We start from the raw sequence: 19,793 nt of genomic DNA, 5'->3' as shown, positions 1-19,793 counted from the left end.
GATTCATCTGGCCTTTAAAGAATAACGAAAACCTTTCGACTCCGTGGAAGTTTGTAATATCATGAAGGTCCTTGAAAACGCTAGGATAAATTCAGTGTATATAAAGCTCCTGAAATACGTCTGTGAACAGGCGACTATGAAAGAATGGATGAAAACCTTATCACCAGTACGATTCCAGCAGGCAAAGGAGTTCGCCAAAATCACACCATTTCTCTGAAATTCTTCACACTTGCATTGGAGGATGTATTCAAATTACTTGGCTGGAGTAACAGAAGAATAAAAGTCAGTGAGTCATGTCTGAGTTATGTACTCCTTGCCGATGGTGTTATGCTCATAAGTGAAGATTTGAAATAACAAAAGAGTATGATCCAAGAACTAGAAGTTGTCTCTGTGAAGACTGACTTGGAAATAAACAGTAATAGAACAAAAATGCTAATCACAGTCAACCAACCACTTACAGCAGAAGCTGCTGACGAATACATCTACCTTAGCCACAAAATTAAACTGGGGAGAAATAATCAAAATGTAAGAATTGCTCGCAGAATATGACTGAGTTGGGCAGCACTCCAGAAGCTGGAAATTATGACTCTAAAGTAGTCGTAAGCTACAGCGCACACAACGAGCCTTGGAGCGCCAGATGCTAGGAGTCAGTCAGACATTAGAAGGAGAAGAAAGGTAACAGAAATCTTGGAGAAAACTGCAAGACTGACGTGGCACTGGGTCGGACACGTAGCTCGACGAGATCAGGTAAACTGCAACAATTGTTCACTGCAGATTATTATGGGTCCACACGAGGGGCCTTGGAAGATCCCAATAATGACGTGAAGCTGGAACACGATGGTACCAGGTGGCTCAAAACGGAAGACAGTGGAAACATATGGAAGAGGCCTATATCCAGCAGAGGACTGAGATAGGCTGAACAAGACGGGATAGGATATGAGGCGATCTCTGCAATAAGAATGCAATAATTTCTTATGGGTTTCTATTTACTCTTTAACGTTTTTCTCGTTCTGGTGATCTCATGAAACAAAACAAAAATTATTTTTGATAAAACTTCAAACATGTTTTCGTGCACTAGTGCCATATTGATAAATACCGCCGTACGTTTTGGACAGAAGACAGACACACTGCGATGTGCAGATTGTATTACTTTGCTCATGGAGACGGAAGAATATTTAGAGAAACTCCTCAGTACGATGAAAAGAACTTTGTGGAGCAATTACAGTTTCAGAATAAACAAAAGAGTCGAAAGTGACGGTAAGCATACGCAGTACTGAAGAAGAAAATGAGTCTCTAACGGCGACACCGGGCGAGTTGGCGCAGCGGTCAATTGGTTAGCACACTGGACTCGCAATCGGGAGGACGACGGTTCAATCCCGTCTCCGGCCATCCTGATTTAGGTTTTCCGTGATTTCCCTGAATCGCTTCAGGCAAATGCCGGGATGGTTACTTTGAAAGGGCACGGCCGATTTCCTTCCCCATCCTTCCCTCACCCGAGCTTGCGCTCCATCTCTAATGACCTCGCTGTCGACGGGACATTAAACACTAATCTCCTCCTCCTCCTCCTCCGCAGCGGTCAGCACACTGCACTCGCGTGCGAGTGGACGACGGTTCGGATCCCTGTCCGGCGGTCCAAGTTTAAGATTTCCGTGATTTCCCTAAATCGTTTCAGGCAAATATGAGGACGGTTCCTTTGAAATAGGCTGATTTCCTTGCCCACCCTTCGTAACCCGAGGTTGTGCTCCGTCTCTGATGATCTCGTTGTGGACGGGACGTTAAACTTCAGTCTTTCTCCTTCCTTGCTTCTTTCCTTCTAATAATTAGAATTTGAAGTGATGTGTTAGAAGTGAACCAAGACTTTATGTTTTTTTCCGGAAGCTAAAGCACAAGGCATGGTAGAAGACGGAAAGAAATTTCGAGCAAAATGCAGACGCCATTATCGCATTTCATTTTAGAAAGAACTTATCCAACAGCAAGAAAATCATTCTGGAAATAAGGAAACGGATTATGAAAGCGTTTTGCTGGATTTCTTACGGCGTGCGCAAACGCCCAGGACACTCGGCACCTTTAAACACTCTGTCACTTGGAGGACAACCAGATCTAAGCTGCCTTTCCGAAGATCTCGCCATCAATCACGGTGGTTGGATCAAAAACGTCACAAGGGTCCCTGGTTCGGAAAGGAACGAGTCGAAAGCTACAAGTGAAAGTCATTTAGGTACTTCTGACAGTGGAACATACGTACCGTTACTGTTAATGCTAAGAATATAGTATACGCAACTTTTAGAGGTGGTAGTGTGGACCAAAACAAGGAAAAACGTCTGCTAAACGTGCTCTAAAATGCATGCCTTAAGAGCTATGAGCTCTGGTTCTATACAGGAGATGTGTTTCAGACTACCTTCTCAGGTATGCATTTTAGAGCCCATGTTTACTGGACCTTTTTTCTTGCTTTGGTCCATACTACCACCTCTGAAAGTTGCCTACCCTACATTATCAGCAACAACGGTACCGGTATATGTGTTCCACTGTCACAGGTTTTAGAACTGTTTTCGCTCATAACTTTCGACTCCTTCATTTCTGGTACACAGACCGTTACCTCAAATTGATACATTTACCCTTCACCTTCTTGAAAGTTAGTAACATCATCAATGGATCACCTTCTATATACATACACTATGTGATCAAAAGTATCCGGACACCTGCCTCAAAATAACTTACAAGTTCGTGGCACCCTCCATCGGTAATGCTGGAATTCAATATGTTGTCCGCCCACCCTTAGCCTTGATGACAGCTTCCACTCTCGCAGGCATACGTTCAGTCAGATGCTGAAAGGTTTCTTGGGGAATGGCAGACCATTCAGGTATCGATGTCGATCGATGAGGCCTGGCACGAAGTCGGCGTTCCAAAACATCCCAAAGGTGCTCCATAGGATTCAGGTCAGGACTCTGTGCAGGCCAGTCCATTACAGGGAAGGTTGCATACATGGAAGAAGCCTGAAGATACTAGAAGGTATCAGATAGATTATATAATATTAAGACAGAGATTTAGGAACCAGGTTTTAAATTGTAAGACATTTTCAGGGGCAGATGTGGACTCTGACCACAATCTATTGATTCTGAACTGTAGATTAAAACTGAAGAAACTGAAAAAAGTTGGGAATTTAAGGAGATGGGACCTGGATAAACTGACTAAACTATAGGTTTTACACAGTTTCAGGGAGAGCATAAGGGAAAAATTGACAGGAACGGGGGAAAGGAATACGGAAGAAGAAGAATGGGTAGATTTCAGGGATGAAGAAGTGAAGGCAGCAGAGGATCAAGTAGGTAAAAAGATAAGGGCTAATAGAAATCCTTGGGTAGCAGAAGAGATATTGGATTTAATTGATGAAAGGAGAATATATAAAAATGCAGTAAATGAAGCAGGCAAAAAGGATGTAAGTAGGCTGTTTATGTTTTCTCTATGTAAGTAGGCTGTTTATGTTTTCTTATTGGCAACGTTACGTAGCGCTCAATATGAAAATCACTGGCTGTGCTGTGTGCAGTCTGTGGCTAGTTTACATTGTTGTCTGCCATTGTAGTGTTGGGCAGCGGCAGGTGGATGTGAACAGCGCGTAGCGTTGCGCAGTTGGAGGTGAGCCGCCAGCAGTGGTGGATGTGGGGAGAGAGATGGCGGAGTTTTGAAATTTGTCATGAACTGCTATATTTATATATGATATCAAGGTAAATACATTGTTTGTTCTCTATTAATATCTTTCATTTGCTAACTATCCCTATCAGTAGTTAGTGCCTTCCATAGTTTGAATCTTTTATTTGGCTGGCAGTAGTGGCGCTCGCTGTATTACAGTGGCTTGAGCAGCGAAGATTTTTGTGAGGTAAGTGATTTGTGAAAGGTATAGTTTAATGTTAGTCAGGGCCATTCCTTTGTAGGGAATTTTGAAAGTCAGATTGCATTGCGCTAACAAAATATTGTGTGTCAGTTTAAGCACAGTCATGTATAATTGTTCAAAGGGGACGTTTCATATGTCGACCCTTAGCCTAGGATACCTCACTGGAATCTTCTGATTTTTTTCTTGTAGTTTGTGTATTTAGTGTAGCTTTTGTTTATTGCTAGCGCGTAATTGTAGAGAGAATCTCCTTTGTAGTTGTAGCCCTTCATTGTTGTACAGTAAAACAGTTGTGGCATGCATATAGATTTGCACCAAGTATTTCGCAGCTACGCTTGCAATTAACTAGATATTATTTTCAGTGCTATGTTAATGTGTTCTCTTATTTTTGCTCTTCAAATTGTGCTTTTCTGTGTTGTCGTGTGAAATATTGTGACAATAATGGCGTGTGAAAAACGTAATACTAGGCTCCAAAGTAAACTGAGAAATGACAGTGAAGACGAAAGCAGTGTGATAGCGCCGCAGAGTAATGAATTAACAGACATTCAAAGTAGTAACTTGGTAACTGTGCATAGGGAAATGGAGCAGGCGGCAAACAATGGCGTGGACAGTGAAACAATTAGTGAAGAGGGACGCATTATCGATCGATCGGTCGGCAACAGCTTGCCTCAGGAATCGGGAATGACAGGACACAATTTTGCAAATACTGTAGACTCAGGTTTTGGGTTCTCACCGATTTCTCAAATGAGTCAAGACACATTTTCTGCTTGTCAAAATGTGAATGTTGCCGGTTCAACTTCACTGCCGAAAAGCACTGAGGAACATGTTTCAGACACCAATGCATTGTTATTACAATTAATACAACAAATGGGACAAACACAGCAAAAGCTTCAAAAGTTAGACACAGTGGAACAAAATCTTAAAAAGTTAGACACAATGGAACAACACCAGAGACAAACACAGCAACAGTTAGACACAATGGATCAAAATCTTCAAAAGTTAGACACCACACTTGAACAAACACGTGAAGATTTAACTACTGAGTTACATAACATTGAATCGAAATGTCAAAAAGTCTGTAATGACGTAAAAACACAAATTTGTGAGCATTTTCAACCTATTTTTTCGCGGCATGAAAATGCATTACAGAATCACGAAGCAGCCATAAAAGAACTGCAAACCATTGTTCATGAAAATCATGAGACCTTGTGGGCTAAAATTGACTCAGTTGCATCTACCGATTCGGTTAAGCAACTTGCAAAAACTCAGGAAAACTTAAAGGACACAGTAGATTCGATTTCAACACAAATGGACACTCTGAAACTTGGTTCAGAAAAACACACTGAGGAAATGTGTTCACTATCGGAGAAAGTAGCCGAACTTTCGGATCAGGTTACTAACTTATCTACAAAGGTAGATGATGATCTGAATGACACAAGACCTGTAGCCTTCACTGACACAGAAGAGTATGAACAAATTAGAAAATTCAAACAAAATCAAAATCAAATCAATACACAGTACAAAAGAGAAATCCGGGAAGTGCAAGATCAGTTGGCACAAGTAGTACAAGAATTACGTATTTCAGAGGACACTCGCGCCCCAATACGGGAAGAGGGACATAGAAATACGGAACAGACACAAAATAACAACACAGGGCACTTCGGAAATTGTGAAAGAAGTTGGCAAGGTACGCCGAATTTTGAGATGGAACCGCCGGTAACAATGACCGATATGCGACTCGCCGACATGATGATTTTGACTATAAGCTGTTCATTACTACACGTAAATTCAAAACATTTAAGAATTCTGGCAACGACATTCATCCACAAGCATGGCTCCATCAATTCTCGCATTGTTTTCCTCCCAACTGGTCGTTAGAACACAGATTAGAATGTATGTGTGGATACTTGGAGAATGAACCAGCTGTAAGAATGCGATCGGTAATTCACGATTGCCACAGTGAAGGAGAGTTTTACCATGCCTTCCTCTCAGCATATTGGTCTCAAGCCACACAAGACTGAGTAAAACATAGCATCATAATGATGAAACGTTTCGAACAATCTGAATTTTCCAGTCTTATGAAATATTTTGAAGACATGTTGCATAAGAATCAGTATCTTTCAAACCCATACAGCCCCTCAGAACTCATCCGCATTTGCTTAATCAAACTGCCTGAACATTTACGACATATTATTTTGGCAGGACGTTGCAAAGACGACATTGAAGCATTTCAGGGACTCTTACAAGAATTAGAAATTGACACTGACAATCGTAGAACGCGAAACCAGGAACACAACAATTACAGGTCACATCCGTCGCAATTCCGCGATGAAAGAAGTAATAACTTGACACGACAAGGCTATTCTCACAACACAAATCGTGACCAAAACAGACACCACCCGTATGACAACCGTTGGCAGAGTAGTAATAACTACAGGGAAAGATCACCTCTCCGTGGTAATGACTATCACAGAGACAATAAGAGAAACAGACAATATGGGAACCAAAATAAATGTTATCAAGTGAGACAGAATAACTTCAGACGCAAGAGTTCAGCACGTAGTTACGATTCAGGGAGAAATTCTCCACCATGTGACCGACAAAACAGAAACTATGTAAACTACCGACAAAACGACAGACCTGAATTTCAACAGAACTGGCGGGATTTAAACAGAGCAGAGCCCTCTCAGCAAAGTGAATTTGTAGAAGTTAGGTCTCCAAATCACAATAAAGACGCGCGCCAACAAAGAAACAGACAATGACTCGCACCGCAGGCAGCCACTTGCGCCGGCTGGCTCAGAGAAAAATAACATAGAGGCTAACCTTGAGAAAAATTCCAGTATTCTTTCCCGACGTATATAACATGATAATTACTTTGAAGTTGAAATTCTGCGTACTAGGAAGAGTAAAGGCTTGCACCATATTTCACATGTGAAACCATTTATTGAAAGATAATCTGCTTTTTAACTTTGTCATTGCCATAAAACTTTTCACTTCACATTACTAGTATGCTTGTCAGACTTAAGAAACTGTTAACATGCAACAATGTTTGAAGTTAAATATCCAGTCAAGAACCAAGGGAACTTATTGAAACAGAAATGACGAATGCATTGTTATAGTGAACAGACGTCACAGTGTTATTGTGTGTGTACATTCTTGCTTGTTAGTTGCACGATTATGGAACGACTATAAGGCTTACATACTTAGAACATTTACCAGTACTGCTAATGAGATTTTAATGCAACATTTTGGTTTACTTGAAAATATATTCTGGATTTAAAGTACTTTCTGTGAGATACCAGATGACATAGTGGTTAGTTTATGTGACAGCTACACGATTTTATCACGACGCTACTAATGAGTGACAATTTACAATGTTGCTTTTGCAGTGTTTCTGTTTTATATCTGCACAGTTTTTCTGAATTTTTCTGGAAAGTAAAACATGTTTTAGTAGTAACTTTTGTGGTATAGCTACAAGGAGACAGCCTTTTCCGTAGCACCACAATACGTTACAGCACAGTACTTTCTTCATCACGACAATAAGCGTAATAACTAAGATATCTATACGCAAAGCATTTCACTTTTGTTTATCATGAGGTAAATACGTTGACTTTTGCGGAACTTAGCTTTCGGAGGACAATAACTACGACACTTCCACAGAGATTATCTTACAACAAGACGCACAGTTTAGCGCTACAGTACACGTATTTGAGTGATTAATTTTGTACTTAAAAGATTAATTTTTAAAGATATTTGAAGTACAATGATACAAAGGTTTTCCGTGATACATTTCATTCCATTGCTGTAATCTGTAACACCTGAGGGTATAATTACATTAATCCTCAGGGGGGTACATGCTTACTTTGTGTACCATGTGTGTGGCAACCACAAGGAACCCTAGCTAATATGGTATTTGCTTATACAACTTTACACATCGGTACCAAATTTCTCTAACACACAAATTACACAGCTATCTGATCATTTAACTGAGAGATAAACATGTTTTTTACTACGTCAGTGACACATGTTTACGTAATTACACCGTTGGATAACTTCACACTTACGAAATTGTATTTTGTCTGTACTGTGTGAACTCTTCATATTTTTTTTGGAACCATTGTGATACTATGAGAGCTTTGAATGATGTATTTGGTATGGATTCATGATTTTTAAAGTACGTTTGAGGCAGATGACACTTTTGACATGAGCAGAGAATCTTTTTAATTATTGGAGGAAGCTACGACGATTTTGAGATTTGACTGAGGTGTTATGATGTTATTTTTACGACGACGATGTGTATTATGCTGCTGAGGTATGTTTATGATTAATAGGCTGAGGCTATATGAGTTATTTGATTATGCTTCATATTTATAATGACGAAATATTGACGAGTGTCGATGGATACGTATATGTGTAATAAGGTAAGGAGTAATGAATAGTGGGTAGGGACTCTTGACTTGTGAAACAGGATGTTGGAAACGAAGAATCGTACTTTAAGAGTTATGAAAGGTGTGTAAATGCGTGAATGTATCACAATGCCGGCGAAAATTTTTTTGGACACTTATATTTATAGGATTTTGTTTCTACAGATTTGCAACGCTAATTCTTGACCTGTGAAATATTTTTATGTGAGACGGTCACGGTAGCGGAAACTGCTGTTGTAAATATTTCTGTGAGAAAGTTAAGTGACCACCTGCACGTAATGCGTCGCGGGCATCCACCTGGGCGACAGCCGCCCGAAAAAAAAAAAAAAAAAAAAAAAGCCATTAGCCTTTCAGCGGCACAGGTAGAAAAAAAAAAGGGGAGGCCATTGTCCACACTACTGACATTTCCTTGTTGAAAGCATACTGTGGAGCTCTTAATTTATGATATTTACTGAAATGCCTAATAAAATGACAAGAAATATTTTTACATCTGCACACCTGATTATGACAAGCGTCTTTCTATGAGAGTTGAGAGAATTTCTACTAACTTATGAAATGTCACATGACTATTGAATGATATTTTTATGCTTTGGTTTGCGTAATTGCTTATTTCATTTGATACCTGTTTTCCAGCTGTATTACAGCATTAGTTTCATAAAATAAAGTTAAATGCATTTGCTAATGTGAACACTTTCTGTCAACAGATCTATTAAATAATAATTTTGTGATCCACATTCTTCAAAAAAGGAGCACTTGGAAAGGAGAGAACAATAAGAAGGGACTAGTAATAGTAACTGCATACATAATATTCTTTTCAAGTACATGGTAATATTTCTTTTTACAATCAGTTGTTGTGGTGCACCATTTTAATTACATAGATATTAAGATGTGAATATACATTTCCCTTATCTGCATTGTTGTTTTTACTGTAATATTTTTTCTGCTTGAGCTATGTCATGTTTAGGTATAAGTTACTGCTGTTTGCCAGGCGTAGTGTTACTGAATTTGACTTTGTGTTACTCTGCTAAGCCAATTTTACTACTCATTTATTTTTCTTGTTGCTGCACATTGGCTCATATTAGTTGTAATGTTGCATTGCATGGTAATTTAGATTTACTGTAGCTTGCTTTGCAATTTTCCATTTTTTTGGTCATTGTTGTTTGTGTTACTTATTTTGTGCTGCTGCATTGCCTCGTCCCTTAGTTTAGCATCTGAGCTCAGTAGATTTAAGTTAGCTTAAGAGGGGGTAGCCTCTAAGAAAATGAGGTGCGATGAATTGGAAGAAATGCATTGAGAAGTTATACAAAAAAAAGTACAGAAAACAGGTTTAGGTAGGATTTTCTTGGAAAGAAATGTTGAGGTAAGAAATGTGTGAACGTATAAATACAGAAAGCATGCTTAGATAGAATTTTTTTTGGTGGAAACCAAGGATGAAATAAGAGGAAAGATATATGAAGTTTTGGGTTGGACTGCAGTACCACATGTTACACTGAAAACGAACCCTGTCCTTTCCTATTGGTGTTATCCCACTATGTGTTTGTGTACCCTTGTGTATTTGTTTTCTTCCTGTCTCTGTGTAGTTTCATAGAATTTTTTCTTCTTTTAATATTAAGCTACATTCACTATGATGAGGAATACTGTTATCCTCGAATATAATTGGCATTAATAATATGTTATTTACTTTGTAAAGATGTTAGACATTATTAATTCTGTTCTGTTTAATGCTCATGTGTGAAGTTGATGTTTCGAAAGTTATTCTGATCTTTTATGTATGTACTCATGTCATAATTCCTGTAACACTGACGTATATGTCTATTTCTATTCTTTTGTAACGCCTGTTTTACTACAAATGTTATCTGTATTGTTATGTTTTTAATGATGTATTCTGTACCTTTGTTATTGTATTCTCATGTTATAAAATTGTAATTGACACCAGTTTATCAAACTAAGTAACTTGTAAGCATTCATTTCACTGCACACATTTCCGTTGGTCATAGTATATGGACAATATGTGAGAAGTAGGGACTGATAGTGTTTGCACGTGTGTTAATGATTCAGCAAGGGACTGGATAACAGCATTGCTGGTTCTAAGGACAATTCCAAAAACTTTGTGAGTGCACAAGTGGTGGTTTATGGACTTGCTATATTATCCGCAAGACTCTTCAATGGTGATTGTGCACCTGCACAGTCACAACAGATGGCTGTTGGCTATCTCTACAAGGACTACAGTGGGTCTACATCTTTGATGATCCATCAATACCGTAATTTCTACAAGGACTACAGTGGGTCTGCACCTCTGGTGGCCCACCAATACCATACTCTCTACTAGGACTACAGTGGGTCTACTCTGTGATGACCTACCTACCAATACTCTTCAAAATTACGACTGACTCTGCTGTGGGTTTGCTCTGTTGTGGCCCATTACCTGTATGCATGTCAAGAGTCAGCACTGTCGTTCCGTTGGAAGGACAACACTACTTCTTCAAGATTGCATGGAAATCCACTACTTCTGTGTGCATTTTCCTTTACTGCTCAGACTTTGAGAAAAACACTGCAATTTTACTATGACGAATGATGAGGACTGTCTTTATGGACTGTGAGAAAATTTTAGCTTTTGACCAACACTGTATCAATAAGTGTGTGCATTTGATTTCTTTGTTATTGTAATTATGAAAAATTTTATCAAATCATTATTGGCCACTGCCCAAAAAAAAAAATTTGTAAAATTTTTTGTGGGGAGCATGGGGGCTATGTAAGTAGGCTGTTTATGTTTTCTCTATGTAAGTAGGCTGTTTATGTTTTCTTATTGGCAACGTTACGTAGCGCTCAATATGAAAATCACTGGCTGTGCTGTGTGCAGTCTGTGGCTAGTTTACATTGTTGTCTGCCATTGTAGTGTTGGGCAGCGGCAGGTGGATGTGAACAGAGCGTAGCGTTGCGCAGTTGGAGGTGAGCCGCCAGCAGTGGTGGATGTGGGGAGAGAGATGGCGGAGTTTTGAAATTTGTCATGAACTGCTATATTTATATATGATGATATCAAGGTGAATACATTGTTTGTTCTCTATTAATATCTTTCATTTGCTAACTATCCCTATCAGTAGTTAGTGCCTTCCATAGTTTGAATCTTTTATTTGGCTGGCAGTAGTGGCGCTCGCTGTATTGCAGTAGCTTGAGCAGCGAAGATTTTTGTGAGGTAAGTGATTTGTGAAAGGTATAGTTTAATGTTAGTCAGGGCCATTCCTTTGTAGGGAATTTTGAAAGTCAGATTGCGTTGCGCTAACAAAATATTGTGTGTCAGTTTAAGCAAAGTCATGTATAATTGTTCAAAGGGGACGTTTCAAGGAATACAAACGTCTCAAAAATGAGATCGACAGGAAGTGCAAAATGGCTAAGCAGGGATGGCTAGAGGACAAATGTAAGGATGTAGAGGCTTGTCTCACTAGGGGTAAGATAGATACTGCCTGCAGGAAAATTAAAGAGACCTTTGGAGAGAAGAGAACCACTTGTATGAATATCAAGAGCTCAGATGGCAACCCAGTTCTAAGCAAAGAAGGGAAGGCAGAAAGGTGGAAGGAGTATATAGAGGGTTTATACAAGGGCGATGTACTTGAGGACAATATTATGGAAATGGAAGAGGATGTAGATGAAGACGAAATGGGAGATATGATACTGTGCGAGGAGCTTGACAGAGCACTGAGAGACCTAAGTCGAAACAAAGCCCTGGCAGTAGACAACATTCCATTAGAACTATTGATAGCCTTTGAAGAGCCAACCCTCACAAAACTCTGCCATCTGGTGAGCAAGATGTATGAGACAGGCGAAATACCCTCAGACTTCAAGAAGAATATAATAATTCCAATCCTAAAGAAAGCAGATGTTGGCAGATGTGAAAATTACCGAGCTATCAGATTAATAAGTCACGGCTCCAAAATAATAGCACCAATTCTTTACAGACGAATGGAAAAACTGGTAGCAGCCAACCTCGGGGAAGATCAGTTTGGATTTCGTAGAACTACTGGAACACGTGAGGCAATACTGACCCTACGACTTATCTTAGAAAATAGATTAAGGAAAGGCAAACCTACGTTTCTAGCATTTGTAGACTTAGAGAAAGCTTTTGACAATGTTGGCTGGAATACTCTCTTTCAAATTCTGAAGGTGGCAGGGGTATAATACAGGGAGCGAAAGGCTATTTACAATTTGTACAGAAACCACATGGCAATTGTAAGAGTCGAGGGGCATGAAAGGGAAGCAGTGGTTGGGAAGGGAGTGAGTCAAGGTTGTAGCCTCTCCCCGATGTTATTCAATCTGTATATTGAGCAAGCAGTAAAGGAAACAAAAGAATAATTCGGAGTAGGTATTAAAATCCATGGAGAAGAAGTAAAAACTTTGAGGTTCGCCGATAACATTGTAATTCTGTCAGAGACAGCAAAGGACTTGGAAGAGCAGGAGGATATAAGATGAACATCAACATAAGCAAAACGAGGATAATGGAATGTAGTCAAATTAAGTCAGGTGATGCTGAGGGAATTAGATTAGGAAATGAGACACTTAAAGTAGTAAAGGAGTTTTACTATTTGGCGAGCAAAATAACTGACGATGGTCGAAGTAGAGAGGATATAAAATGTAGACTGGTAATGGCAAGGAAAGCGTTTCTGAAGAATAGAAATTTGCTAACATCGAGTATAGATTTAAGTGTCAGGAAGTCGTTTCTGAAAGTATTTGTATGGAGTGTACCCCTGTATGGAAGTGAGACACGGACGATAAATATTTTGGACAAGAAGAGAAGCTTTCGAAATGTGGTGCTACAGAAGAATGCTGAAGATTAGGAAGGTAGATCACATAACTGATGTGGAGGTAGTGAATGGAATTGAGGAGGAGTTTGTGGCACAACTTGACTAGAAGAAGGGATCGGTTGGTAGGAAATGTTTTAAGACATCAAGGGATCGCCAATTTAATAATGGAGGGCAGCGTGGAGGGTAAAAATAGTAGAGGGAGACCAAGAGATGATACGCTAAGCAGATTCAGAGGGATGTAGGTTGCGTAGTTACTTGGAGATGAAGAAGCTTGCACAGGATGGAGTAGCATGGAGAGCTGCATCAAACCAGTCTCAGGACTGAAGACCACAACATTGCCGTGTAACCACTCCGCCACAGGTCATGCATTATGAAAATGTGCTCGATCGTATTGAAAGATACAATCACCACCCCCGAATTACTTTTCAACAGTGGGAAGCAAGAAGGTGCTTAAAACGTCAACGTAGGCCTTTGCTGTGATAGTGCCACGCACAAACAACAAGGGATGCAAGCCCCCTCCATGAAAAACACGACCACACCACAACACCACCGAGTTTTACTACTGGCACTACACACGCTGGCAGATGACGTTCACCGGGCATTCCCTGTACCCACTCCCTGCCATCGGATCGCCACATTCTGTACCATGATTCGTCACTCCACATATCGTTATTCCACTGTTCTATCGTCCAATGTTTACGCTCCTTACACCAAGCGAGGCGTCGTTCGGCACTTCCCAGAGTGATGTGTGGCTTATGAACAGCCGCTCGACCATGAAATCCAAGTTTTCTCACCTCCCGCCTAACTGTCATAGTAACTGCACTGGATCCTGATGCAGTCTGGAATTCCTGTGTGATGGTCTGGATAGATGTCTGCCTATTACACATTACGACCCTCTTCAACTGTCGGCAGTCTCTGTCAGTCAACAGACGAGATCCACCTGTACGCTTTTGTGTTTTACGTTTCCCTTCACGTTTCCACTCCACTATCACATCGGAAACAGTGGACCTAGGGATGTTTATCAGTGTGGAAATCTCGCGTACAGACGTGTGATACAAGTGACACCCAGTCACCTGACCACGTTCGAAGTCCGTGAGTTCCGCGGAGCGCCCCACATTACTCTCTCACAGTGTCTAATGATTACTGAGGTCGCTGATATTGAGTACCTGGCAGTAGGTGGCAGCACAATGCACCTAATATGAAAAACGTATGTTTTTGGGGGTGTCCGGATACTTTTGATAACATAATGTATGTGATTGAAGGTGTTGCTTCTTACGCGCACGTCGTGATATTTACTACCATTCGTTCCCATCCTCTTCAAGAAAGAGAAATCAAATATATCTGTCAAGACGTATAATGTTCTCCGTAACGTTCTTGAACATGGGTATAGCGGGAGCACGAGTACCTGTACTTCAACAGGGATTCCCTTACTGCTTTCCTTTTCGAGACTGCAGCAACACGTTTTATGTTGGAAGTATGTATTAAGAGTCTATTCTGTGGACTCTACATGGTGATTGCAGCGTAGGGGCTCAATCTCGCCGAAGAACGTTTCTGAGGTCGTCAGTTAACATATGAACAGCAGTTTCTAATGTTTTTTTTTTCCTTCTGACGATATACAGTACTATACAGTTTCCTCCACAGAATCGTTGGGCTCATATCGCTGCACACGATGAAACGAGGGTGACTCATATGGGCATTGCGTACGCATTGCTTAATCTCCATTGGACAACTTGCTATAATCTTCGTAGCATTCAGGCGTCGGAATGGTCTTGAGATGTTTGCCAACAGCATCTCTATCGTCCATCACTTGACGGAACTTATTAGTCAACCACAGAATGGAACCACCATCAATCGGATAGTTTGTGCGTGTATTGTAAGGTCATGGCTTTAAGAGGATGCACACTAAGTTCATGAATTTTTACCATTTATTGTTGGCTTGCTAGTTATGAGCTGCCGTTGAGTTTCTGCATAACACACAGTACGTCACGATCCATATGTATAATTTTGCTACAAGTTGTACGGCTTGATTTAATCTTTAGCGGCTGTGATGAGTACACTACAAACAATAGATGAAGTGGTGAGAGTCCAGGACCCACCATCTGACAAATACGTTTTAGTTTGTCAATCATCATGGGTGCGATTACGTCGATGAGGGTGAAGCAGTGCTTCATGTCGTGTAGGGGTGCTGTTTTTCAATGTAGTTGTCAAAAGTAATCATATTTTAATCATCTCAGTATGATATACGATGTATAGGTCTGTAAACATCACGAACACACTACACAGACTTGTATCAAGTGAAATTCGTTATTCATAGGCGCAGCACTGCTTTCTGTTCTTCATTGTTGGCTGTCGGTTGTTAAACGGATTTCAACACCTGTGAGCCAGCCGAAGAGGCCGAGCGGTTCTAGGCGCTACAGTCCGGAACCGCGCGACCGCTACGGTCGCAGGTTCGAATCCTGCCTCGGGCATGAATGTGTTTAATGTCCTTAGGTTGGTTAGGTTTAAGTAGTTCTAATTTCTAGGGGACTGATGACCTCGGAAGTTAAGTCCCATAGTGTTCAGAGCCATTTGAACGATTTTTCAACACCTATGACAGTGGAAGACCGGTGTGGGAAAGGGTATGGGATGGCCGTTTGAAGCGCTACCGAAACCAGTTACAGGTCGGGAAGAGTCCGCTTTTCCGTTAGACACAGCACTAAAATTTAACACGATGTTATAAATGAGAGACCTGTCACACATACTATGTACACTGATCGCTGGTTTAGTCAAAAACCAAAGATTCAGGCTATTTCGCTATTTCATCGCTGATCGCTGTACTGCGAAAAGTATTGACTAACTTCTACGTTTCTTTCCAGAGAGCTTAGAATATGAGCCATGTAGTCCCCCAGAATTTGGCCTTCTGCGTGCTTGTACACGCCCCATACTTGCTAGTCCATCTGTTTCAACGAGACAAACACAACATTACTACTTAGCCAAAAAATCTGTACAAACAAACGTATTTCGCAAAAAAGGTTAGCCTTTGACTTACGTTGTTGCCCTATTTGTACGAGTACCAACATCTTAAATACAAAACTCTATTGGTACCAACGTCGTCTCCATAAGAGGTCAACAAATTTTCACCTTAACACACAAAGGAATTACAGACATTAGCTGCGAGTTGACATTACTTGAAATCAATGGAGAAAGTTGAAAACTGTTGCCAGACGGGGATTCGATCCCGTGTCTCCCACTTACGAGGCAGATGCTCTGAGCACTGAGCCATCCGGACACAGTGTTGAGTGCATCTGCACAGACTACCCCAGCACGTCTCCCGTCAGACCCAAATTCTCATGTTATCCATACACTACTAACATAGTGCCCGTTGCCCATTACCCTCATTACTCGCGACATTTCGCCAGTTCCCGTAAGACTTCGATCCAGGTGTGCATCTGCAACGAAGAGATACGTCGGAAAGAACAGACACGCGGTGCGACCACTGATGTGTTCCGTGCAGCTGTAACGACCACTTTAGCCAGGTGGCGTAGTGGTGAGAGCATCTGCCTAATAAACAGGAGACCTGGATTCGGATACCGGTCCGGCACAAATTTTCGAGTTTTCCCATTGATCTCAATCAACGCTCATTCGCATCCAGTGTCTGTAATTCCTTTTTGTCTTAATTCACAGTGACTGCTAGATCAAATTGGTATCTGTTATTTCGGACATGTGGCTTTTGAGTGGCTGTGTGCTCTGATAAGAACATTTTCGAAAGTAAAGAGGCGAAAATATGCGCTATAGTAACAACCATGTGAGGCAGTCTGGTTGAGTAACATGTACCGCGCAATCATTCACGAAACAAGGATGCCCCTGTCAGTAGTTTCAGTGAACGTAAAGTTGGAAAAACGAAACGCACTAGGGTGGTCAGCTGGCGCGTTACCTCAGTGAGTGGGGGGAGGCAGCCCGCACGCCGTGCACGGGCATGATGGCGAAGCACTGCGCCGTGGCCAGCACCCAGCTGACCGCCCGGTGGAATGAGTCCGCCTCGCTCGCGCCGGCGGACTTGACGGGCGTGGCCCACGTCTTGCGGCCTGGTGGCAGACAACACGCACTGCTCACCGCCTCTGAAACTGGTTAAGTACACACTAAACAATACAGCGAAATACACCCCGTCAGTCCACAGTCGGAGACTGTAGTAACACAAAATAGAGAACAGTTAAGATGGTGGTTTTAATGCTTCTGGTGTTCTACTCAGGCTCAATTTGAGTACAACGCACAGAACGTTCATTCAACCTTGCGAAACTGATGGAAATGTTCTTCTCTGGGATGTTGTTCAACTGGTGTGTTACACTCGCTTGAATACCGGTTGGTCGACAAAGTGTTCACCCTTCATGTGAACGTCATGTCACGTGTTCGTATTCGTAACATAAAGTCTCGTCACTCCTAATCTACACTACTGGCCATTAAAATTGCTACACCACGAAGATGACGTGGTAAAGACGCGAAATTTAACCGACAGGAAGAAGATGCTGCGATATGCAAATGATTAGCTTTTCAAGGTTGGTCCCGGAGGCGACACCTACAACGTGCTGATATGAGGAAAGTTTCCAACCGATTTCTCATACACAAACAGCAGTTGACCGGCGTTGCCTGGTGAAACGTCGTTGTGATGCCTCGTGTAAGGAGGAGAAATGCGTACCATCACGTAACGTAGCCTATCGCGATTGCGGTTTATCGTATTGCGACATTGCTGCTCGCGTTGGTCGAGATCCAATGACTGTTAGCACAATATGGAATCGGTGGGTTCAGGAGGGTAATACGGAACGCCGTGCTCGATCCCAACGGCCCCGTATCACTAGCAGTCGAGATGACAGGCATCTTATCCGCATGGCTGTAACGGATCGTGCAGCCACGTCTCGATCCCTGAGTCAACAGATGGGGACGTTTTCAAGACGACAACCATCTGCACGAACAGTCCGACGACGTTTGCAGCAGCATGGACTATCAGCTCGGAGACCATGGCTGTGGTTACCCTTGACGCTGCACACAGACAGGAGCGCCTGCGATGGTGTACTCAACGACGAACATGGGTACATGAATGGCAAAACGTCATTTTTTCGGATTAACCCAGGTCCTGTTTACAGTATCATGATCGTCGCATCCGTGTTTGGCGACATCGCGGTAAACGCACATTGGAAGCGTGTATTCATCATCGCCATACTGGCGTATCACCCGTCGTGATGGTATGGGGTGCCATTGGTTACACGTCTCGGTCACCTTTTGTTCGCATTGACGGCACTTTGAACAGTGGACGTTACATTTCAGATACGATCCGTGGCTCTACCATTCATTCGATCCCTGCGAAACCCTACATTTCAGCAGGATAATGCACAACCGCATGTTGCAGGTTCTGCACGGGCCTTTCTGGATACAGAAAATTTTCGACTGCTGCCCTGGCCAGCACATTCTCCAGATCTCTCACCAACTGAAAACGTCTGGTCAATGGTGGCCGAGCAACTGACTCGTCACAATACGCCAGTCACTTCTCTTGATGAACTGTGGTATCGTGTTGAAGCTGCATGGGCAGCTGTACCTGTACACGCCATCCAATCTCTGTTCGACTCAATGCCCAGGTGTATCAAGGCCGTTATTACGGCCAGAAGTGGTTGTTCTGGGTACTGATTTCTCAGGATCTATGCATCCAAATTGCGTGAAAATGTAATCACATGTCAGTTCTAGTATAAGGTATTTGTCCAATGAATACCCGTTTATCATCTTCATTTCTTCTTGGTGTAACAATTTTAATGGGCAGTAGTGTATTTTCCCAGAAAATAACTGTTTGCGTTTTGCATTCAATGAAATCGCGGCAGGTGCTCAACACGCCATTGTTTTCGTCCGACAGTCAAGATCTCCGGGACAAACTTTGTACACAATTTTCGCTTCCTCAGATCGTTCTAGACACTGTCTTGAACACCTTATTTAGAGATGTTGCTCCATTGCGATTTGTGGCACAAGATCTTAGATATACTATAGGCACAAGTCCACTTTTTTAACATTACCAGCTCACAACCGAGTGGTCGAATGCACACCTGATTGTTTGCAATAGTTACTTCAAGTTGCCACGCCAGTTACTGTGCTGACGTCGCTTACAAAATTAGTCTCTGAACTTTCTGGACGGACAATGATGCGCATATTTTGTGTCGTTATGTCAATTTTTGAAACATTGTGAAAAGCCAGAATCATTCCCAGTCACTAGTTTTTGTCTGCACTGTACTTGAATATCGCGTACAAGCAAGCCGCTACATCAGATTTCTCTTTTATCCATTTTTTTAGCTATGAAACCATGTATAAAAGGCTGATAATAATCGACAATACACATAAATCCGCAATCATACTTGAAAATATTTTCCGTGATGTTTCTTTAACATATGGTTTCGCCATCTACCCGTACATTAACGTATACTGACCTTGTTTAAGAGTAATATCCACTCGGTTTTACAGCCATGATCAACCGGTCCTGCCAGCTCCATACACCCGACTGCTAGCTACTACTTACTCCTACTGCCGGAGTTACAGCTACCACTGCTGCCAGCACTGCTCTCTGGTCTGCGATTCTCTTATAGCTTACATATCGCAGGCAGCGCGCGAGCAATCCATCGAAATTACAACTGCTCGAGTGCGCTAGCAATAAATTCGTTATTCATGGACCTCTTACAACCG

At 41.7% G+C, this 19,793-nt stretch overlaps 1 protein-coding gene across 1 annotated transcript in view; it reads right to left on the bottom strand.

Moving 5' to 3' along the window:
- Positions 1 to 19,514, bottom strand: part of LOC124776138 (gustatory receptor for sugar taste 64e-like) — a 156,276-nt gene extending 136,762 nt beyond the window's left edge. The window contains exons 1-2 of the mRNA XM_047250975.1: positions 19,469 to 19,514; positions 17,014 to 17,164 (exon numbers count right to left, since the gene is read on the bottom strand). Of these exons, the coding sequence (XP_047106931.1) occupies positions 17,014 to 17,164; positions 19,469 to 19,514 (197 nt within the window). The remainder of the gene's footprint in view (positions 1 to 17,013; positions 17,165 to 19,468) is intronic.
- Between the last annotated feature and the right edge of the window lie 279 nt (positions 19,515 to 19,793).

The sequence above is a fragment of the Schistocerca piceifrons genome, chromosome 2 (genome assembly GCF_021461385.2).
Source record: "Schistocerca piceifrons isolate TAMUIC-IGC-003096 chromosome 2, iqSchPice1.1, whole genome shotgun sequence".
NCBI classification, from domain to species: Eukaryota; Metazoa; Arthropoda; class Insecta; order Orthoptera; family Acrididae; genus Schistocerca; species Schistocerca piceifrons.
Note: the sequence above shows the minus strand (reverse complement) of the source record. Positions and strands in the feature narration are given on the sequence as shown.